Here is a 24,878-nt window from a genome sequence, read left to right on the forward strand (position 1 = left end):
GGAGCTGCAGGGCTGTCAGGGCTCAGCGGAAGCTGAGGGGTCATCAAGTTTTTTTTATTTAAAAAGTTTTACAATACATTTTGACTTTAATCCCCCCCTCCCCCACCCCTATCCAACCCTCCCTATCCCTCTCCCCCACTCCCTCCTCCCCCCCGACTTCCCAGAGCTAAATACAGGGCATAAAATCAAAAAACAAGCATAAACACCCCTATGTTATCAACAATAAACTATAAATTCTCTCTCTCTCTAGCTCATATAAAATGAATACAAACAATATTAATATTACAAATAAAGTAGGAAAAAAAAGAGGAAAACAGAAAAAGAGCTTTACTCAAAATAAATTTTCTTAATCCCAGTCCTTATTCATATTAATTTCAAAAAAAAGAAAAAAGAAAAGAAAAAAAAACAAAGAAACTTTCACCTGCTATTTGCATTCTCCCACCTTTCTCTAATTTCCAAACAAATTCTCAGTTACACGCCAAAAGCGCCTATCTCTATTAATCTTAATAATCTCCAACCAAACTAAACTATGATCAAAAATAGTTCTTGCATGTATCATGCCAAATGTCTCACAGTTCCAAATCATCCTTAAGTTCAAATAAAAGTTCAAATACAAAGAGTATATAAAAAAAAGATTTAGGCAATCTCTAAGACAACTTGCTGTTAATTAGGAGCTTACATACCCATTCTTAGTTCAACACATACTTTAAGTCCATAACCCTAATATACTTTTCTAACAAGCAATCTTAAATTGTGTAAAATATTAACAAAAAGAAAAGAAAAAAAAGCTTTCTTTCTCCTCTATAATAATTTTACTCCATTGACATTCTAATCTAAAAATTAATCAGCAATCTCAACGCCCCAAAACTTTTGGAGCACCTCTGTCATGACCCCCAAAACTTCTTTAGACCGCTCTACTCCCACATCTTCACTGTAAGCACACTTTGAAGATTCCATAACTTTCTGCTGGTCTTGCTCTTGCTCTCGTCTCGCTCTTCTTAGGGCGGCACGCGTCTTCTTCTGGCCTCCTGCAGCAACCGATGAAACTGTGACTTGATCCCCTCCAACACCATTGTCCTCTGTCTGTCTATCTGCAACGTCTTGAAGCTTTCCCCCACCGTATCCTTTTGCAGCTTCCAAAAATGATAGGGGGTTGCTTTTAACACATTACTATAAAAATCACGTGCCTGAGCCACAGTAACCAAACGATGTCTTTTACCTTCATGCGTCGCCACCAATCCAACTGGAATCTCCCATCTAAACTTAATATCACGTTTCTTAAGTTCCTGTACCAAAAATGCAAAATCTTTCCTTCTCCTTAGGATCTTCGGAGGGATCTCTTTTAAAACCAAAACTTCTTGCTCAGCCACTACCAAATTAGTATCATAAGCAGCTTGAATGACTTCATCTCTCATTACTCTCTTTGTAAAATAGACCACCACATCTCTGGGTAACTTCCTCTGTCTTGCAATCCATGAATTTACACGAAAAACTTTGTCCATATTTCCCTCAATTTCAGATGCTGACTGACCCAGTACCCCTTCCAGAGCCTCAGAAATCAGCTGCTTTAAATCTTCTTTACCATTCTCCTTTAAACCCCTAATTCTAATAGCATACTGCATCTGATTATACTGAACAAGGCTCAATTCTTCGTACATTTTATCCCTTATATTTTCATTTTCTAATACCTTTGCTTCTAATATAGAGTTCTTTTGACTGAGATCCTCCACTTTTATATCCAGCTGTAGCACACATTCAGCTACGGATTCAACCTTAGACAAGATGTCCACCCTCATTGCTCTCAGCTTCTCTTCCATCTTCTTCTCCAATTTCTCCATTTTCTCCTCCATTTTCTCCTCCAGCTTTTTCAACTTTTCATCCATCATATCAGACATCAATTGTGCATGCTTTCCAAAAGCGTCTTGTAAATCCTTAAGCGTCAATGCCGGGGGAGATGCAGGAGGAAGCAAAGCTTGCAATGAGGTCTCTTGCACCAGGGAAGATCCCGCATTCTGGAGAGCTTTAGAAGTTTTAGCCGCCATCTTCCCCCACTTTCACTTATTACGCACTTTCACTTTGAAGCTATAAAATCCATTCAGCTAGAGAGTAAAAATAAAAGAGTCCACTTCACCTTGACCTCCTGTACCGCTCTGCCTGCATCTTGATAATCAAAAGTATTTCCTTTTGGCAGGGGTGGTTGCTAACGCCTGGCTCTGCTCCAATAATCCCAGAGCAGAGGCGCTGCGCAGCTCGGAGCAACCCAGGCTTCGGGGGGGGGCTCATCCTTCAGCCGCCCAAGCTCTCAGCTCAGGCGGCCCCGGAGAGCTCAACCCCTACCTGGGGCCTCACCCCCTCCTCTTCTCCCGAGGAGGGGGCTTCAAATCCATCTAAACAGCTGATCGGCGCTGTTTACGATGGAAAAACACAGCTGCGGAGCGGGCAGCCCGAAAAAGGCTGTCTTCGGCGTCGCGTCGCCACCGGAAGTCCAGGGGTCATCAAGTTTTTGACACCTTGCTAGGTGAATGGTGGTACTCGGATGTTGCCATATCCTAAAAGTGGTGCAATGGGTGAAAAGGTTGAAAAGCCCTGGTGTAAGATACCGGCTTAATGTATCATAAATTTAGAAAACTACTTATTAAGATAATTGATAAGTGAACTACTACAAAACAAAATTGTGCAAAGAAAAGAAGGTTGAAACTTAAGAAAACAAATGGAATGTCACTGTAGATAGTTAAAATGATTCTACTTCTGTTAATCCATCTTCCTCCATCCCTTTCATGCTGGTACTTTAGGAACTGCTTTTAAAAGTTATATAAGAGCTTGAATATTTCTATAATCCCCATTGGCATAACTTCACAACAGTAAGCACTTGGGATGCTATAAAAAGAAAAAGATTAAATCATTTAATAGCAATAGATAGAATTCATATTCAGGAAATCTGGTGCTACCGTATTTTCTGGCGTATAAGACGACTTTTTAACCCATGAAAACCTTCTCAAAAGTCTGGGGTCATCTTATACGCCGGGTGTTAGGGTTAGGGGCGGTTTTATTGTCCGATGTTACAGGAAAAACCAGAGGCAACACCCCTCCACACATACACACACGCAGGCAACCTCAGCAGCTCATTGATAGGGGGGAGGAAGGGGGAGAGAATCACAAAATTGCTGTCTGTTGTCAAGCCCTGCGGGCCCGACACTACACAGGGGGTCTCATTCCAAAAACAAGCCCTGCTTCACCTACTCACCCCCTTCCCCACTGCACACGGCTCGCTCCATGACCCGGCGCTCCAACAAACAAGGGAGGAGGTCGCCCGTAATCAGCAAGCCCGACTATCAGCTGATCGTCAGTTCCTGGCTCTGCGAACCCGACGACCAGCTGCTTCATGGCGTTTGCACGCGCCTGCATCACAGGGCTTTGCTGAGGACCCCGCTGGCACTCAGGAGGACAGCCCAGTCTGCCTTGCCGTACAGGGAGCCTGGGCACTACAAAACATGCTAGCTGTTCCCTTGCCTGCTGACGGACCTGTGCCAGGACTGCATGCTACAGCCTGCGCGCTGGAGGCAAGGGCCTGCTGTTTTCCATCGGTGTCAGATGGACTGAAGCCGGGGACTGCTGGACGGCAGCCCTGGGACGTGTGGACGAGCCCGCTGGAGCCAGATACGGATGGGGGGGAGTTGGTTGGAGAGGGATAGTCACACACTGGGAGCACGTTAGCATTTTCACCCGGGTTGGGGTAGAGGGGGGTTGGAGAAGAGTCACCCAGGATACTAACAGCAGCAAGGTTTACAATGCTGAAGTTGTTGAGAGTCAGAAGCATGTGGAGGTTAAAGAAACCGCAGGCAGGCTCTGGATGCTGGAAGTGTACTTTGTACATTGCTAAGCACATTGATTTGTGCTTTAGATTGTAAGCTGCCCTGAGTCTTCGGAGAAGGGCGGGATATAAATGGGATTTTTTTTAAAAAAATTGCGTCTTGGAGACAGGGAGGGCTGGGCAGGCAGGGAGGGAGAGTGAGCTGACCCACCCAATCCAAGCAGACTTTTTATGCAGTGGGGTAGTCTTATACGGCGAGTATAGCCCAAACCCTATAATTTAACAGGAAAAGTAGGGGGGTCGTCTTATACACCCAGTCGTCTTATATGCCGGAAAATATGGTAGTCTGAAAAATATATCGTTATTGGTGCAGATGTGATTCAATAGGTAAAGTTAGAAAAGAGATTACTACTCTTCTAGGTAACAATCTAATATGTGTCTATATTTCCAAGTCCACAAGTGAAAATTTACTTAGATCAGAGAACAAAACACCACTATAGAAAAGGCTCATGGGCAATTGGTTTTATATATGGTAACTACAGAAGGCCACTGTAAGCATAAAGATGGAAGACTACAGAAACACCATAATGGAGGAATGGATTGAGAAGGTGTCCGAGTTTGCAGAAATTTCTAATTTGATTTGTTTGATCAAACTGCAACTACTTTTATAACAGACTGAAACCCTTTATGGACTTTTTGCTGAAAATGAATAAAAGTGAACTGATGATTTGGTGATTTATTGATTAAAAAGGTTTGTCTGTGGCAAGAAGAGAACCACGATATGCAATGCAGGAGAGTGGAGATAATAATTGCTATGTTTGTAACTGCTGCAAAGAAGTTCAGAATATGCTTCATTGATTCTTTTTCTTTCCTTTTTCTTGTCCTTCACTTTTAACCTTTTACAGTTTCTTTTTCCACTTCTTTTATGTTTCTGAAGTTTTTTTAAAAAAAACTTTATAGAATGTTTTAATAATAAATATCTTTCTAAAGAAAAAGATGGTATGGGTATTGGACAAACAAAAACTACAAATCTTTTTCCATCTCTTTCTCAACCAGCCCATTAGCTCTGTTGGGAAACTTGCGCTTGAATGGATTTATACAGAAGGAGCTTAATGGGATGGATAGACTTTCTTCGCAGCACCCTGGGCTGCAAAGGCACATACTTTTAAAAAGGCAGAAAGAAGGTGGCTTCCTCCAGCAGAAGGCATATGGCGTTAGGCTGGATCAGAGAATGGGATGGCACAACTATTTAGACCCACTGGGATGCCTCTAGATTGTGTAGTATAGAACAGCTGGACTGAAAGATGGCTCACTAAGCATTTCAGTATACTGGTACTTGAGTGACCTGGATATTAAAAAATATACTAAATTAAACACCACATCTCCAATAGGAGACACCCCTATTATTATTTAAGGATTCCAGCAAGCACATTTTAATGAAGTACACACACACACACACACACACACACACACACACACACACAGATACATACATATATATATATACATACATATATATATATATATATATATATATATATATATATATATATATATATATATATATATATATATATAGGTAAAGATTCTCCCACACATGTGTGCTAGTTGTTTCCGACTCTAGGGGCCAGTGCTCATCTCCGTTTCAAAGCCGAAGAGCCAGCATTTGTCCAAGGATGTCTTCCGTGGTCATGTGGCTGGCATGACAAGACGCCAAAGGCGCACGGAACGCTGTTACCTTCCCACCGTAGTGGTCCCTATTTTTCTACTTGCATTTTTACATGCTTTCGAACTGCTAGGTTGGCAGAAGCTGGGATGAGTAACAGGCGCTCACTCTGTTATGTGGCACTCGGGATTCGACCCGCCAAACTGCCGACCTTCTGATCGACAAGCTCAGTGTCCTAACCCACTGAGCCACCACGTCCCTTATATATATATATATATATACACACACACACAATTTAGGACGGCAAAACTCTTGTCTGTTCTCTGTACAGCCCTCTTTTGTGAAGGAAGCAAAACTGCTAGCCTTTCTACCAGTGCTCATAAGAACTCTCATATCTGCTCATATGCATAACTGGCCACCCAATACATTAGAAATCTTGATAAACTCTCTATAAATACTGTTGAATCAAAATGCACTTTCTTTTATAAGTTAGAAGCCCCATCCTGGGTGATGCTTGGAAGGTTAACTTTCCCAATGGCCTTCGTTTGTTTTCTAATATTGTTTACTATTGTTTCTTATTGTACCTCTAGTATTTTCCTACACTGGTATTGTATTTTAGCCTTTTTACTGTAAGATAGAAAGAAAAGCCACTTAGAGCCCTGCTGGATTGGAGCAACATGTGAACCCCAGTAAGTAAGTAAATTGAGGGTTCCCCATATCTAATGTTGATTTATTTCCACTTCTGAGATTTATCAGACTTCTTCCTAAAATTCTCTTCATTTCATTTTTTTTGCATGCATGCTTTTTTATTGCAGCCATTATAATAAGGAATCATAGCAGGATAAGGAACATCCTGTATACAATATAAGCTTTATACCGTAAAGTATCAAGAAGAATCAATGACCTTTACTTCTTTTTATATCCACTGAGTTGAAATTTCTTTTAATTTTGTATTAAGTATGGTGTATGTTCATTAATGTAAGAGTAATCTGAATCACCTTACACATCTGAAAAACAAGGCTGCTTGTTTGATAACTCGAACAGGGATAATACCCATCATTATTGCAGGTAACAGTTACAAACTTGTATATATGCATACATATAAACATACATGCATACAATTTATAAATCTTTTTCACTGAAGAAACAATCGTGCTCAAATTTGCTAGTTGGGGGTTGATAGGAATTAATCTACCATCTAGAGGGTTACAGATCTTCCCGCTCTTTGTATTTCTGCAAAGCCATTTGTATCATCTAGAAATCATGTTATGTTGGTCTTCTTTTAGCATGGCCACCCTTTTATTAAGGTATTTAAGCTACTACCGAGCATGCAAATATTCCTGAAAGTTTCACCACCAGACATAATCCACTTCCATTTTATATTAACTCCGCTGCTTAATACAATTAAAAACAATTTAGCAGGCATTTTATTCATTCAACAAAGCTGAATGCTACAGATAGTCCTTGACTCAAAACCATTTGTTTAGTGACCATTACAGCAGCACTTAAAAATGATTTACAACTTGTAAGAAAAGGCCGAGGGGGGACATGATAGCAGAATTCCAATATCTCAGGGGCTGCCACAAAGAAGAGGGAGTCAAGCCATTCTCCAAAGCGCCTAAAGGCAGGACAAGAAGCAACGGATGGAAACTCGTCAAGGAGAGAAGCAACCTGGAACTAAGGAGAAACTTCCTGACAGAACAATTAACCAGTGGAACAAGCTGCCTCCAGAAGCTGTGACTGCTCCAACACTGGAAGTTTTTAAAAAGAGACTGGACAGCCATTTGTCTGAAATGGTATAGAGTTTCCTGCCTGAGCAGGGGGTTGGACTAGATGACCTCCAAGGTCCCTTCCAACATCATCATCATCATCATCCATCCTCATCCTCATCCATACAATCATTGCAGCATCCCCACAGTCACAGGACCAAAATTTGGGTGCTTGGCAAGTGGCATATATTTACAATGGTTGCAATATCCCAGGGTCATGGGATGACCATTTGTGACTTTCCATTTGACTCTCTTCGGCAAAGCCAATGGGGCAATCTGTACTCACTTAACTGCAACGATTTGCTTGACAAGTGTGGCAAACAAGGTCATAAAATTTGGTATACAGCTCACTTAGCAACTGCCTTGCTGAGTGACAGGAAGTCTGTTCCCAATTGTGGTTGTGAAGTTCGAAGACTATCTGCTCTTGTCAAATGAATTCAACAATGCAACTTTAGCTGCTGCAACTTGAAAATAAAATACTGCCGGTGGTAGTCATGATTTATAAAAATGCAATGGAATTAAATTCCATTTCAAGCCACTGCTTCTACTGTATTTTTTATTATTATTATTATTATTATTATTATTGGTATGTGAATAGAAGCTAAACATCAAAAGGCGGGGGGCGTAGGGTGTTTTTGCACAATGAGGTTCTTCTGGTTATTCATCTTCACAGTAAACACTATAATTTGACCTAGCCAAAAAATGTATACTAAACAATATTTAGGACTATCTGTTCCAAGCCAGTTTCTTAAATTACACATTTAGCCATAGCATGAGCAGAAACTGGCAGTCATGAGTCTGGGTGGAGTTCTTTCAGTCCTTGCTTAGGCCAATCAAAGATATGGCATCTTCAGCTCTGATCACCACCAACCAAAAAAAAAAAGTAGGACAACAAATCTGTAACGCTGGTGATCTCAAAGCTTCCCTTGTTTTCACATAATAGTGTTCTATGTAAAATAAAACAGACTTATGTCAAGAAATACTTATTTACTGTTGTGTGGCTATTTCAAAGCATTTCCACCTAGGGGAAAGCCAATTCTTTTCATATTTAAATATGAACTTTGATTTTAAATATAATCACATTTTGAATAATACGCCAAACTGCCTTCTAATTACAGAGGTACAAGTTGTTTCACATGTACAAATGAAGCAAATTTCAGTTAACACACCGCGACATAAAAATGTAACATATAGCCTTTTTTTAAAAAAAAAAACCATACCTTTTGCACACATAAAAACTAAAAAGTCTATTAAAAACAACTGAGGGAAACAAAAAAACCCTGCATTTCATTAAATATTCCTTGATGAAGATTAATGTTGCTGTCCGCATACCAGTGTTCCTACATGTCTTTGCTTAGCCCGTGTTTCTAGTAGGTCTCGCCAGGTAAGATGGAATGTGTAGCTGTGGTTCAGCAAGTTAAATATATAAATTTGAACTTGTTTTATAACTTTCAATCCTACTCACTTTAGGTCCATTAACCTGACTAAGAAACTCCACTTTCACTTAGTATTCAAGAGCTATGATTATCTAACTGTAGGATGCCTGGTATTCCTAAGCACTGGGCTGAAAAGCAGAGTTTTCAACTTTGAAAGTCAAAACTAGAAGCAAAACAGTTATGATTCATTGCCCACATTTTAAACTCCACCACTTCTGAGAATAAGACAGAGCTGCACACACTTCCCTAAAATCTTGGACACATGTTCGTAAGACCTCCAACTCTTGTTTCCCAACCATCGTTTCAACGTGATAGATGAGTGAAATAATAAAAGGATGATTATATTACCTACATTTAATTTTTATTAACCTTTAATATAAATAAAATTAAACCAAATTTAGGCTTTGCAATTAATTCTAGTGCTTTTTGTGACTGAGTGATTTGAGTGATCCAAATGTCCACTCAAAAATGTATTTCTACAAAGTATGCATTTACAGAGATGATGATGATGATGATGATAATAATAATTGACAACTATGTTGCTCCTCTTGAAAAACTATTTTTAAAAGGTAATACTTGAGTGTGTTAATTATATTCTCACACTGCTTCCTTGAATATAGTGTGGCTTATGTGTTTTACAGAAGAAATAAAGAATGTAAAAATAACTAGCACACACATTCTCCCTTGCAGAGTTAGGAGTCCTCTGTCAGTAACAGAAATAATGTAGAAAAAAAATATGGGTCTCCAGACAGGCAGCTTCCTTTCAATAGGGAGGGATTTATTTTTATGTGGGAACAGTAAAATTTAGTTTTATGTGGGAGCAGTAAAATGTAAAACTTAACTGAATGCAGTCTCAAAAAATATATCAAGGAAAAGCTTCAGCATTTGAATATTGATTTGTAGGATGTGCTCAACGATCAGTAAATAAAAGAAAATTAAAAAGCTTTCAGATGTTACTTTGTTAAATGTATTGTAAGGCTAGCAGTTCCAACTTTTATCTGTCACAATTCATCTATTTCTTGTGAGCTTATATGGTAAAGGAAACCTAGTTTCTTGTCCATCATTAGTGAAGAAAGTTCACTAAATGACTTTGAGCCCTTCATTTTCTTAGCTTAAACACTTCACAGGGGTTAGAATAGAATAGAGGTGGGGGGACCTTGGAGGTCTTCTAGTCCAGCCCCCTGCTCAAGCAGGAGGACCTATACCATCTCAGACAGGTGACTGTCTAGTCTCTTCTTAAAAATCTCCAGCAATGGAGCGCCCACGATTTCTGGAGGCAAGCTGTTCCAGTGGTTAATTGTCCTCACCGTCAGGAAGTTTCTCCTTAATTCCAGGTTGCTTCTCTCTTTGATCAGTTTCCAACCATTGTTTTTCACCCTTCCCTCTGGTGCTTTGGTGAATAATGTGACCCCCTCTTCTTTGTGGCAGCCTCTCAAATACTTCAAACCCAAATACTGCAGCCGTTCTTCATATGTGTGTGGCAGTGCTGAAAAGTATGTCTTGGTATCATCACATCCCAAAGATCTTGACAGATTGAACACTGGCAACAAAATGCAATTCAGTAGCAAGAAAATTAAGATCTTATACTTAGGCAAGAAAAATCAAACACACAGGTATAGAATAGGCAATACCTAGATCAGGGGTGTCAAACTCAATTTCATTGAGGGCCGCATCAGCATTGTGGTTGCCCTCAGGGGGCCGGGTGGGTATGGCCAGGGTGGGCGTGGCCTACTGGGTGGGCGTGGCCAGCTCTACATCGTTTGCATCAAGGGTGCCTATGGGGGCCTGGGCAGGAGTGGGACAGATCTGAGGGTCTCTGGCAGAAGGAGGGTCTCTGGGCCAGGGCCAAGGCAGTGGGAGCCGTTCCCTCACTGTTTCCAGGATGGCTTTGCGGGCCGCATGAAACCACTTCACGGGCCGAATCTGGCCCCCAGGCCTTGTGTTTGACATGTCTGACCTAGATCAACATCAGTAGCTGTGAGAGGATACACTAAGAATCCTAGTGGACAGCCACTTACGTATGAGCCAGCACTGTACTGCAGCTGCCAAAAGAGCCAAAGTAGTCCTACACTGCATCAACAGAAAAATAGTATCAAAAGGACATGAAGTATTAGTACCACTATATATTGCCTTGGTAAGACCATATTTGGAATACTGTGTTCTGTTCCGGTCCCCACAATATAAAAAAAGATGTTGAGACTCTAGAAACAGTGCAGAGAAGAGCAACAAAGGCGAGTAGGGGCCTGGAGGCTAAAACATATGATGAACAATTGCAGGAACTGGGTATGTCTAGACTAATTAAGAAAATGACTAGGGGTGATATGTTCGAGAGGCTGTCACAAAGGAGAGGACAATGTGTTCTCTAAAGTATCTGAGGGCAAGACAAGAAGCATCGGATGAAAACTTATCAAAGAAAGATCCAATCTGGAACTAAGGGAAAATTTCCTGACAGTGAGAACAATTAACCAGTGGAACAGTTTGCCTCCAGAAGTTATGGATGCTCCATCACTTGAGGTTTTTAAAAAGAGACTGGGCAGCCATTTGTCTGGAATGGTATAGGGCAGGGGTAGGCAACCTCGGCTCTTTTATGACTCATGGACTTCAACTCCCAGAATTCCTGAGTCAGCTATAGCTATAGCTGACTCAGGAATTCTGGGAGTTGAAGTCCATGAGTCATAAAAGAGCCGAGGTTGCCTACCCCTGGTATAGGGTCTCCTGCTTGAGCAGGGGGTTGGGCTAGAAGACCTCCAACATCTGTTTCCAACTCTGTTATTCTGTTAAATAAAAATACCATTTGAACCAGAATATTACAAGGCATTATATACATGATCTAAATCCCTTTAATTTATTCCAGACAAACTAAAGACACAACAACAGTATGCAAACAAGATAAACAGAAATGTAAGACAATTGTGGTTCTTCTCCTTTTTGGCAAGCTTGACTTGAGTGAAAAATGAAGATCCTCCCTCTGCCTTCTGCTCTTGGCTGATCTGCTTGTTCAGTCACTGCCATCAACATCTCGGTCATCTTGGCTAATGAGAAATGGATCATACCCTACTTGTGCTTCCTAGAAAGCTGACAGCCTTTTAAAAATCTCAAAGTTTTTACTAAATATACGATATGCATGCTTCTGAAGTGCAGGCTTAATTTAAAACAAGCTCAACAAAGACCAAAGCATTGAAAATTAAAGTTAACACGGCTCACAGCAGTAGATTATTATTTTATGTCTAAGACCATCTTGAAACAAGGGCAAAGCTGGGGGAAAAAAGTTGATGTGGGCAGATAAAATTGGCAGTGAGAAATTGCTCCCCGACTCACTCTGTATGTATGTGTTTGTGTGAAAATGGGTAAAGTGGCAGTCTTAGCTCAGAGACACAAGCTTCGTGCACTGCATATATGCATTGCTGAATGTAAACAGAGAGTAGGGCTTCTATCACCATGCCATATCCACCATTTTGCCTAATTTGACCACCCTCATGGACATTGCTGGACAATATCCATCTTTCAAACCTGGAATATATAGGTTTGTATACAGAATATACAGAAAATCAATGTTATAAAAAAAAATCTAAAGAACTTATTTTTAATGCTGTACCTGTGAGGTAGGTATTATGTGAGGAATTGATAAAATAGTGAGACAGAGGCTGGCTCATATCTTCATTCAAATCCAGTTTCTCAGGTGGAACAACTCCATTTTCTTCTCCACTTAAGTATCTCATAAATCCATCCACTGATATCTGTCCTGGGAGAAAAAAAATTCAAAAGTCATATTCTTTACCTCCAATATGCTCCACTTGCAGCTCCTAGGCTCATTTGGATTAATAGTTCTACAAGGCAAAACAACACATTAATTCTTCTTTCAGCAGCAAAATAGGTTTTATGGTTCCTTCCACCTTTATTGCTATTGATCTATTAATGACATTCAACCAGATATCCTCCAGATGTCTTGGCACTAAAATTCCAAGAAATCCCAGCAAATATGGCCAAGTTCTTTTCTTCTAAGAATTGGAGATAGAGAAATAAATATAAGTTTTATCTAAGTCAACCATGCTCGCTCTACTATGTATTCCTCAGACCGTATTAAACAGCAAATTTCTCAGTGCTCCAAATGTCATAAAAAGATAAGGATCTCATTGCAAGGGAGGAATGCCTCTTGCTTTCATCAGATTTCTTTAATAACCATTGCCTGGGAAGGTCAAAATGAGAAAGAGAAAGAAACAACCAACCCATACATACAACATGGCTTCATAACATTTCTCCTTTGAGCTTTATATTTTAGTTGTCAAGAAAAGGAAATAGTTTAATGAAGGAAGTTTCAGAGTAAGTACTTCTTCACAAGAAGAAAACATGTTCCTAGAAATCTATGAATCTGTGTCCTAGTGATTATAGGGCAGATTGACTGCACTATCTCGATTCTAGTAACAGCCACAACGACGGTGTTTTCACAATATTGTTATCCTAATGCCCCATGTACCCATGTGATTTACAGCGTGACTTCTGCCACCTTTAGTTAGGCAATCACTCAACAAAGGAAATAAACATACTTTATATTGCAGAAACAAGTTTGAAAGTTGTTCTCCAGATTCTCTGTTTGGGTTGAATTTAAGAATTCAGAAATTACATATTCAAAAACGTCTATAAAATATGTCATCACAGGCTGGCGAACATCCCAGCCGGCTCAAGGATGGCTGGCAAGCTCCCCAGTTGCTCTGGTTATTAAACAGAGGAGGTTATTAAACAGAGGTGGGTTTACATATGAAGAAATATGATTAAAAGACGTTATTCTCAGCTGCAGCTTCATGTAGCTTCCTGAAGTTCTGCCTAATCTGTCTTTTCAGAAAACAGTCTCTTCTTTTTGTATATAATTTTTTTCCAAAAGCATTCATATTTAACATCAGAAAAATAAATTATTACACTGCCTGTTCACAAATAAGCCAGAATTATGAAGAATTCTAATTGGCCTGTGATTTAGATGCATCCACAATTTTTTGATGTTCCCATCTTATCAGAAAAATAAATTATTTTTCTGACAAATGGGAGCATCAAAAAACTATGGATGCATCTAAATCACAGGCCAATTAGAATTCTTCAGAATTCTGGCTTATTTGTGAGCAGGCAGTGTAATAATGCACTTACCTTCCTAATTGGCTCACCCATTTTTCAATATAGAGATGGGGGAATCTGTGATATGCTTATTGCTGACCAAACCATGCAACCTGGCTTGTTTACCTCCCCAAAGACTGAACTTTGGGTTTCTTAAACCAAACTGAAGTTTTTGGTTTCTGACCCTAGACTGCTCTAAGAGGGATACATCAAAGCCAGTGGTTCAGATGAGACAGCAAATAAACTGTAGATGAAGCGATCTGGGTTTGAGGATAAGGGTAATGCTTATTTTCTGATACAAAAACCTGACTTAATCTCTTATCCGCTCAGCTGAAGCACCCTTTGATGCCTCAATTAACATTAACTTCAACAAAATTAAAAGAAAATGTTTACATATTTTCCAATTGCAAATGCAATTCATCTGATTGCAGAAGTTACCTTCTTTGTACTACTTTTTAGCAATAAATAATGAGATTATGAGATTATTAATGTCTCCTGGGGGACCATGCCAAAAAGAATAAACAATGTCAACATTTTTATTGAGGAATAAAATCATTCATGCTATGATATAGACGTGTTAGATAAGGACAAAAAACCAGGAAGAACTTCAATACACCAATAGCAATAAATTTAATCCACCATTGTTTGGGACTACTAGACCCTGAAAGGAATAATCTACATGTCTGTTAATAATGCATACTCACTTCTATACCTCATATTCTCATTAAGATTGTTACCACTTGCCCTATCCAATAATAAAAAGCTAAACAGTTTCAAAGTATGAGAAATATAGTATTCTCCCCCTGACTTACTGCCATAAAAGAACTGAGGGAAGTGACCACTCAGTTTTGCAACTGTGATACTTAATGCTACATCTGCCAGTTATTTCATGGTGAAAGGCCCCTGCTAGGAACATTTCCTAGGCCACTTTTGGGACAGAGGAGAGCCAGTATTTAAACGCAGACTGAAAATAAAATAATCTGCTAGACTGAATGCCCAGCACAACATCCCTACTAACAATCTTTTTTGTCCTGATCAATGAAAGCAGCAAGGTTCCAAAATGGTAGTAAATCCAAATCTGTGCTCCTTCCCAGGTGCACAGAGAATTGTTTGGCACACTATTATTGTTGGTCTAATGAAATGCCTGTGGGTCAGTAATTTAAAAACCTCCTCACAATCTGCTATTTCCTGAGGCATAAGCACAGCAGCTAAAATAAGAATAAACTAAATAATAAATATGACAGTTTGGTCTAGTGGCCACGGCAACAGGCTAGAAATCAGGAAATTATATGTTCTAGTCCCACCTCAGCCATGAAAGCTGGCTGGATGACTTTGGCCAGTCACTCTCCCTCAGCCCAACCCACTTCACAGGGTGGTTGTTCTGAGGAAAATAGGAGGAGAAAGAAGCGTTAAGTATGTTCGCTGCCTTGAGTTATTTATAAAAATAATAAAGGTGGGATTAAAAAAAACCTTTAAATAATTTGGTTTCAAGGGCAGGCTTATTATATTTAAGTGATGACAGTGGTATATCACAATGTGAGTAATCCTAGAGCCCATCGCTCCATCTTGTGCTCTTAAGATGGCGCTTCGAACTTTAATGTCCTCTATTTCATCAACTGCTGTTACTGACATAGTTTACTGTTTATTATACAGTTAGGTATAAATAAAGCAAATTGGGGGAAAAAATGCTTACAGAAATGCCTTTCCTTCTAGTAATCTCCATCAAAGAGATTAAGTTTAAAATGTCACTTTGAGGAAATCGTTTATCAGTGTTGATGTGGTTCTTCCTTAAAAAAAAAATCGCCAAGTTAAACTCTGGTGATTGGCATTGGTATCTGGCCCATTAAATAGGATCTGCATGATAATTCTTGCCGCCTTCTTCCCTTCTAGATTTCTGCTGCTGACTATTTAAATGAGACAGACGTGAGTCATCCTTGAGTTATATACCTGTGTTGCCCCTTTTATTAAAAGATAGGCTCCTTCACTTACAGTTTGAGACATACAGAATACACGTTACACGTATACAGAAAGATTACCTACAGTATAGTCCCTTACCTGAAGTAAATAGATATCTCAGTGGATTTTATCTATCTGAACAAAAAAAGGTTAGGCCAAAGACCCTGGTGATCTAGTGCAGACATTACATACCGCCCTGAGTCCTTTGGGAGAAGGGCGGTATACAAATTAAAATAATAATAATAATAATAATAATAATAATAATAATAATAATAATAATAATAATAATACCTGAGGGAAAGGGACCAGCCATTGTGACCTCACACTGATGTTACCTGCCTGAAGGAAGGACATTGGCTATTAACGGCACAATGATGCTACTTGCTGGAAGAACTCTAATTTACACTATCAGAAACAGAAAGGCCTTTCTTTTTTGGTGAAAATGGACATTTTATTATAGTTTTAAACTAGGAGTCAAATGTAAGTATTCTTTAGATCAGGGGTGTCAAACTCAATTTCATTGAGGGCCACATCAGCATTGTGGTTGCCCTTAGGGGGCTGGGTGGGCGTGGCCAGGGTGGGCGTGGCCTACTGGGTGGGCGTGGCTAGAGTGCGTGTGTCCTACTGGGTGGGCGTGGCCAGCTCTACATCGTTCACATCAAGGGTGCCTATGGGGGCCTGGGCAGGAGTGGGACAGATCTGAGGGTCTCTGGCAGGAGGAGGGTCTCTGGGCCAGGGCCAAGGCAGTGGGGGCCGTTCCCTCACTGTTTCCAGGATGGCTTCGCGGGCCACATGAAATCACTTCACGGGCCGGATCTGACCCCCGGGCCTTGTGTTTGACATATCTGCTTTATATCCTTGGAAGAAGAAGTCAGAAGTCATTCTTTGTATATATTCGTGTTTTCCTTTCTTTGTCTTTAGATCTTTTCACACTTTTACTCCTATTCTCTTTTTATCATTTCTCGTTAGCTGTTGTTTTATGTGTATGCTGCACACATGCAAAATGCAATAAAATTATTTGATGAGAAACACAGGGATCTTGAACTATCAAAAGTAAAGAGAAAAATCGATTTTTATTTCATATCTTTACAGAAAGATATTAAATTCAAAAAATGAATTAGCTACAATGAAAATTAAGTGAAATGTTCCATTTCTAGCTAAATATGCCATACTTATTTTTCTCTTGCTAGAAAATAGGAAATCGGGCCATGATGTTGACGAGCCCACTTTGGAGAACTTTATTATATGTTACTGCATTGCTGCTAAGAGATTTGTGTTGCTTTGAATTTATTTTTAGATTGCTTTTTCTTTATTATTATTTAAAGTTGACTGTTAGCCGCCCAGAGTCATGTGTTGAATGGGTAGACATATAAATGTAAATAATAAATAAACACAAGGATAGCAGTCTTCTCCTAGCTGCTTTCCAGCTATCTTAGCACCTCATTTAGAGTATGCCAAGTTATGAAATGTTTCTTTCACTGGAATCAAAGGAAAGGAAAGAGATAACATTCTCATTCCGGGAATGTTATGAAAACAGCTGCAAGAAGCCGAGGTGAGAATCAAGATTTCTACGCAATTGCAGGTAAGTATTAAAATAACTAGGATTTGAAGGGAGGCAATAGTCTCCTGTCTGAACCGAAAAAAATTATAGTTCAGTGAGGAAAGAGCAAAATCTCTTATCATTTCAGTTAGAAAATCCAGGCTTAATCTCTACCCTTTCAAAACACTGCTAGCAGTAAAAAGGAACAAATCTCACCATCAAAAATACTAAAGCTACACTTGCCTATTTCTGTATCATGGACTACAAATCTCTTGCTATTTGTTAACTCACAGCACAGATGTTTCATTTTATATTTCAAACTTATCTTCTTGATCTTTTTAATTAACTAATGTGAAGTGCTTTAGCTTCTAGCTATTTGAGAACTGCTACATAAACAGTCATGAGGATTTCACATTACAATAAAAGCTTTCATTAAACTCATAAGTTAACCTCATTAACAGGGATACTTGCTGTAAAGAAATGGAAGTCGATTTATTATCTATTGATACAGAAAGTATTCAAAGATTAAATCAAGTGATAACAAATAACTCTGAGCATTGCAATGGACCGAGAATAGATTCTCCTTTCTTCCTTCATAATAAACTGAATACTTAGAGAGCATTCATGTCAAGCATTAATTCAAGGCTTCCAATAGGACATAGAAAACTCTTATGACTTCTCAAGTCAAGGTAATTAGAGCTGATATCATCTTTATAAAACTGAATTTAAGAAAAAAATACAAGAAAAATGGATCAGCTTAGCAGCAATCTATTTGAAAAAAAGAAGAGAGAACTCAGGAATGTAAGCTTTTGTTTTGTGCCATTTTTATCCCAATATATATATGATCGTGCGAATAGAAATTTCTTCCTCATGTGGTGAGCTCTAAAACAAAGCAATATTTTCTAATTGCTTGGTAAATAAATTAGTAAAAAAATAAGTAACACAAGAAGTAAAACAGGAAAACACAGTAACAAATAGCAAAGAAAAATAGATGATTATCTCACATCTGGACTATTGTAATGTGCTATACATGGGGCTATTCCTGAAGAACATTTGGAAGCTTCAACTGGCACAGAGTGCAGCGGTGTGGGCAGTTCTTGGCGTTCCTAGGATGACCCATGTTACACCACTGCTCCGTGAGCTGCACTGGTTGCCAGTTTGTTTCCAGGTGCAATTCCAGGTGTTGGTGATTACGCTTAAAGCCCTGCATGGCATGGGTCCAGGCTACTTGAGGAACCATCTCAGCCCACTGGGATTGGCCCATCCCACCTGCGCTGGCAGAGAAGGCATGATGTATAATAATAATAATAATAATAATAATAATAATAATAATAATAATAATAATAATAATAATAACAACAACAACAACAACAACAACAACAACAACAACAACGTTGGAAGGGACCTTGAAGGTCATCTAGTCCAGGCTCCTTCTCATGTAGGAAACCCTATACCATTTCAGACAAATGGCTGTCCAGTCTCTTCTTAAAAACTTCCAGTGTTGGAGCATTCACCGCTTCTGGAGGCAGGTTGTTCCACTGATTAATTTTTCTAACTGTCAGGAAATTTCTCCTCAGTTCTAGGTTGCTTGATTAGTTTCCATCCATTACTTCTTGTCTTGCCTTCAGGTGACTTGGAGAATAGCTTGACTCCCTCTTCTTTGTGGCAACCCCTGAGATACGTGGGTCCCATCAGTCAAGGAATTTTGGCTGGTGGGGTTCAAGGGAAGGGTCTTCTCTGCCATGGCTCCAGCTCTTTGGAACATCTTACCCTCTGAGGTGACAATGCCTCCCATCCTTCTGTAGGAGCCTGAAGACCTAGCTCTGCCAGATGGCTTGGGGCCCTAATGGGGGAACATCATATTGGAGGTGGTTGTTGAATTAAAAGGCATTTTCAATATTTTTCCTTTGTGGCTCCTTTGATTCTGCTGATAAACATCATGTGGACTTAGCCTTGCAAAATTACTTTCATGGAGGCCTTGGTTATTATGAAGAATGACTTTCATGGGATGTGATTTACTTCAAACACTATATTGAAAAATAACGCTGCGTTATTAAAGTATGTTCCACATGGAAGAACAGCCTCCCATGCTTTGTGCTTCGGCTAGTGTGGCCTACTGTCAAAGTAAGAGACACGTCACTCTGGATGCAGTGCCCCCGGCAAGTGCTTCACATCCTTTCACAAATGGAGGTTTATAAGAGCATGGCTCAGCTTTGTATAGATTAGCAGTCTTTCAACAGAGAAAATATAAGGGTTAAATGAAGACTCAGATAGTATCACAGCTCAGTCTGGGTATGTAATTCTAATTCAGCGCTTTAGAAATAAATTTTAACAGCAGAATGTTTCCAGAGTATAAATGCTTAGTTCAAATTACTACAAATTCAAATATATAATTCCATTATGCGTAAAATATGTTGCCTATTAGGAATACAAGCCATTCAACAACATTGGGATGAGGCTTTATTTGGATTTTTTTTAAGGGAAAAACCCCTCAATTTAAGTCAGAAGCAAGATTTATGAAATGAAAGATTCTTGTCTTCTATAGGAAATTCACAAATGCTTTTTTTTTAAAGAGAGCCAAATGCAATTTGAAGAATAGATCAGATCTTTGAAGAAGTAAAATGTGGCCATTTCCAGAAATATAGATGTGTGGGTTTTGATGCTAGTCTGAAAAATCATCAATTAAAAATATTAAATATTAAAGAGAAATCACTATTACCATAAATCTAAGAAGGGCTGGCAATAATCACATTTTTCAAACAGCCTTTAAAAAATCAGTGCCGCACATTTGTACAGATAGTCCTCGAATTATGACCACAATTAGGCCCCAAAATTTCTGACTTAAGTGAGACATTTGTTAAGTGTTTTGACCCATTTTTTGACTTTTCTTGCCATGGTTGTTAAGTGAATCACTGCAGTTAACAAGTTAGTAACCTGGTTCTTAAATGAAGCAGGCTTCCCCACTGACTTTGCTTGTGAGAAGGTCTCAAAAGGGGATCACATGATCCTGGGACACTGTGACCATCATAAATATGAACCAGTTGCCAAGCATTTGAATTTTGAACACATGATCATGGGGATGCAGCAAAAATCATGAAAAATGGCCACGTTACATTTTTCAATGCTGTTGTAACTTTGAACACTCACTAAATGAACTGTTGTAAGTCGAGGACTGCCTGTACTAGACTTATACCTCATGATATGGCTGTGGTCTGATGTCACGACTCCCTTGGAGAATTGTCTGATGAACACTCAAAATCCTCTGAAGTAACAGATTGTATCAACTCATAAGAGATGCAATAGAAAGATAATGTTCTCTTAGAAAAATGTTTAGAACTATTACTACATTTGCAGAGGATTTTCATTCAGTATCACCAATTGATCTACTTCATATTCCTGGGGAGGGTTCAGCAGAGCATTGAAACTTAAGTAATGGCCAAGCTTATTATTTTGTTAAGATTTGCAGCAGGTGACCTCACCCCTCATTTATGCTGAGGCAACAAAGCTTTATCACAAGCAGGTCATCTAAATTAAGGTATTATCCCTTTTGATTAGCCTAACTCCTTACTTGGAAAACACAGGCAACTAATGTCCTTTAGAGATCCTTTCTTAGAAAGTAGATAACCAACAAGAGAAGAAACAATACTAATTAAGGAGAGAAGCAACCTAGAACTAATGAGAAACTTTCTGGGAGTTAGAACAATCAATCAGTGGAAAAACGTACTTCCAGAAGTTGTGAATGCTCCAACATTGGAAGTTTTTAAGGAGAGATTGAACAATCATTTGTCTGAAATGGTATAGGGTTTCCTGCCTAAGCAGGGGGTTGAACTACTAGAAGACCTCCAACCAGTGGTGGGATTCAGCCAGTTCGCACCAGTTCGGCAGAACCAATAGCTAATGTTTTGTTGCCCAGGCCCAGAATGGACTTCCGGAAGCAGCATCCACACAGAGAACCAGTTGTTCACATATTTGAATCCTTCCACTGCCTTCAACATCCCTTCCAACTCTGTTATTCTGTATACCCTTTACAGTAGATACTTATTTCAACTCAGTTATATAGTCCACACCATAAGTCAGATGTTGGATCTTTCCTTTCAACTAAAAGAGCCTTGGTGGAGCAGTGGGCTAATGCCTCCTTAAGTAACACCAGCTGCCTGCAATCAGTGCAGGTTCGCATCCCACCAGGCTCAAGGTTGACTCAGCCTTCCATCCTTCCGAGGTAGGTAAAATGAGGACCCAGATTGTTGGGGGCAATTAAGCTGACTTTGTAATAATGCCGCTTGGGGTGTGTGTGAAAGCCCTAATAAGCAGGCATATACATAGAATGAAGGCTACTGCTAAGCTTGTAAACTGCCCTGAGTCTTCGGAGAAGGGCGGGATATAAATGGAATTAAAATAAATAAAAAATAAAATAAACTGAGAAGTGGCAGAATCATAACTGCTTTTTCTTATTAGATGCATCACTAAAAGTATGCACATTGATTTTCATCTGTGCTTTTAAAAATAACTACCCAGAGCATTATAAAATTGGTGTACATAAAGCATCAAATACAAGCTAAAATAAAATATTAAAGAGAGAAGACTAAAAGCTGAAAGTTGCACCATTGTACTGCAAGGTAGGAAAATATAGCTCCATGTAATTAGGCCTGTACAATTCTTCGCCTGATGGGTTGTTGAAGTACAACTTCCAGCATCTCTAACTAGCACCTGATTCTCCTGGACTGGAATGTGAATTAACTGAGGTTCAATACCTTATGACATGGCTATAGCAGATATGTGAACAATATTTATTTGTATAAGCAGGATTGGAAGTTATAGCTCATTATACTTCATATTCCAAAATGTGAACGCCTTTAACAGTTCCAAGATACATATTGCTCTTGTCCTTGCTCGGTTGCCATATTAAAATTCCAAGAGAAATTTGTATAATGACCTGTTGTTTTATTAGCACACATAGGTCTTTTCATCCGATTTTGCCAATAGCTTAAACTATGTGTACAATAGTTTCATCAGAGTATGCCCCATTGTATCTATATGCGGGATACTATGATATATAAAGCACTGACAACAGTTGATGTTTCAATAAATTAAGTAGCTATGTTAAAGCTACAATAAAGTATTCTACCTCACCTTGGTCTTGCTCACAAGGAGCTTATGCAGAAAGCTTTAAATATATTGAAGCATTTGTTTATCGATATTCCAGGGACTTTGTAATACCTGAGCTGCATTACTTATGATTTTTTAAAAAATGTGTATACATTTCTTTATTGATTTACAGTATATAGCTTCAATCCACCACCACCACCTTCAGCTCTGTCAGGCTGAAATTTCAAAAGAAAAACAGAATAGAAAAAAATTAAATCCAGGTTGAAAATAACAAAATAAATATTAAAATCATCTAATACTTGAAAGCCTGGATTTTTAGCAATTTCTTAAACATTGAGAGAACAGGAGACAAACACCAGTCCACACTTTTGGAACAGCACAAAAAAAGTAGTCTTCTTGGAGATGACAGAAAGACCTGAGTCTGGTTAACAGGACATATTCTAATTTGCTGATATTAAGAACTAAATTTTACAATTTTACAGAAAGTCCCTTACACCCTAAACCAGGGGTAGGCAACCGTGGCTCTTTTATGACTCGTGGACTTCAACTCCCAGAATTCCTGAGCCAGCCGTAAAAGAGCCACGGTTGCCTACCCCTGCCCTAAACCCATTTCAATTTTGAAACTGTGGCCAGTAAACCAACTGCTAATTTCAAGGATAGCCAGCAATGACAAAGATTGTTCTTTCTGTTTAATCATCGTACTTTGGAGTTTTTTAAACAGGTGCCCTCCAGGTATATAGTAAAGTAAAGGTAAAGGTTCCCCCGCACATGCGTGCTAGTCGTTTCTGACTCTAGGGGCCGGTGCTCATCTCCGTTTCATAGCCGAAGAGCCAGCGCTTGTCCGAGGACGTCTCCGTGGTCATGTGGCCGGCATGACTAGACGCCAAAGGCGCACGGAAGGCTGTTACCTTCCCACCGTAGTGGTCCCTATTTGTCTACTTGCATTTTTACGTGCTTTCGAACTGCTAGGTTGGCAGAAGCTGGGACGAGTAACAGGCGCTCACTCTGTTATGCGGCACTCGGGATTCGACCCGCCAAACTGCCGACCTTCCGATCGACAAGTTCAGCGTCCTAACCCACTGAGCCACCGCGTATATAAACTCCTATAATTCCAAATCATGATTCCAAATCATAAAGTTGGTTTATCTAAGAGGATGACAGAAAAGCAGCTTACCGCTAGTGAAAGAGATCAGAAAGCCATCTGGTGTGGTGGTTAAGGCATCACACTATAAACCTGGAATCTGTAAGTTCTACCTAGTCCTGCCTAAGGCATGAAGCCAGCTGTCTGATTTTGATCAGTCGTTGCCTCTCATTTGACCAGTCACTCCCTCAAGAAAGGAGGCAATGGCAAAACACTTCTTAAAAAACAACTTTGCCTAGCAAACTTCAGGGACTACTAAAGGCAGTCGCTAGGAGTGGAAGGAAGGAAGGAAGGAAGGAAGGAAGGAAGGAAGGAAGGAAGGAAGGAAGGAAGGAAGGAAGAAAGAAAGATTGATTCCTATTCAACTTATAAAGCACTTTTCAGGACTTTGGAGGAGAAAAAAATCAACCCTTTGTAGGGAAGTTAAAGTGTTGGGAGAAAAAAATAAAGCTACATGTAAAATCCCACTTTAATTCTAAAATTAAGACATTTTGGCTCAGTAAGTCTCAAAAACTACAGTTGAATTAGCCTTTTGTTAATTAGCTCCCTTTCAATGATGCTTCCTCTCCCATACCTAATCAGCTTGTGCCTATTGTCATGGAATTGTTTCAAAAGCAAGGAAGCCTGCAAAATACTCTTAATGAAAATAAAACCAGAATGCTGCATAAATACAACATTATGTTAAAATGCCAGGCAATTGCAATGCATATGCTTAACTGAATGTAAGCATAGAATCTGGCAGAAAGCCCAGTTTTGGTCAATAAAATTATTACTGGTTTCCCTAAAAAAAATACTTTTCCTAGGAAATGACGGAATGCACTTCTATCTCTTCAGAAGCCCACTTAGCATAACTACAGGCAGTCCTCAACTTATGACCATAACTGAACCCAAAATTTCCATTGCTAACCAAGGCAGTTATGAAGTGAGTTTTGCCCTGTTTTACAACTTTTTTTTGCCACAGTTATTAAGCACTCCAGTTGTTTAAGAAAACCACATTGTTGTAAAGCACATCAGGCTTCTCCCATTAACTTTGCTTGTTGGAAGCAGCTGGGAAGGTTACAAACAGTGTTCACATGACCTGGAGACTACAATTGTCATAAATACATGCCAGTTGCCAAGTGAATTTTGAGAAGGTGACCCTGGGCGTGCTGCAACGGTTGTATGTAAAATGGTCATTAAGTCACTTTTTTCAATGCTGTTGTCACTATGAACAGTCACTAAATGAGTAGTTGTAGGTTGAGAACTACCTGTGCCACCTCATCAGTACAGAGGAGACTGTACTAAAACCACCACTGGCATTATCAAGCAGCAGAAATCTTTTGTTGCAAGTCAATGATATAAGGATGGTTT

The 24,878-nt window shown here is 39.4% G+C and overlaps 1 protein-coding gene across 3 annotated transcripts in view; it reads right to left on the reverse strand.

Annotated features, from left to right (window-relative positions):
- The window catches only part of PLCB1 (phospholipase C beta 1), a 471,912-nt gene that overhangs the window by 141,905 nt on the left and 305,129 nt on the right, over nucleotides 1-24,878 (reverse strand). For all 3 annotated transcript variants that reach the window (XM_083362231.1, XM_083362232.1, XM_083362233.1), the window contains exon 10: nucleotides 12,278-12,424. In XM_083362231.1, the coding sequence (XP_083218357.1) occupies nucleotides 12,278-12,424 (147 nt within the window). The remainder of the gene's footprint in view (nucleotides 1-12,277; nucleotides 12,425-24,878) is intronic.

The sequence above is a fragment of the Vipera ursinii genome, assembly GCF_947247035.1.
Source record: "Vipera ursinii genome assembly, chromosome: 1".
Classification (NCBI taxonomy): Eukaryota; Metazoa; Chordata; class Lepidosauria; order Squamata; family Viperidae; genus Vipera; species Vipera ursinii.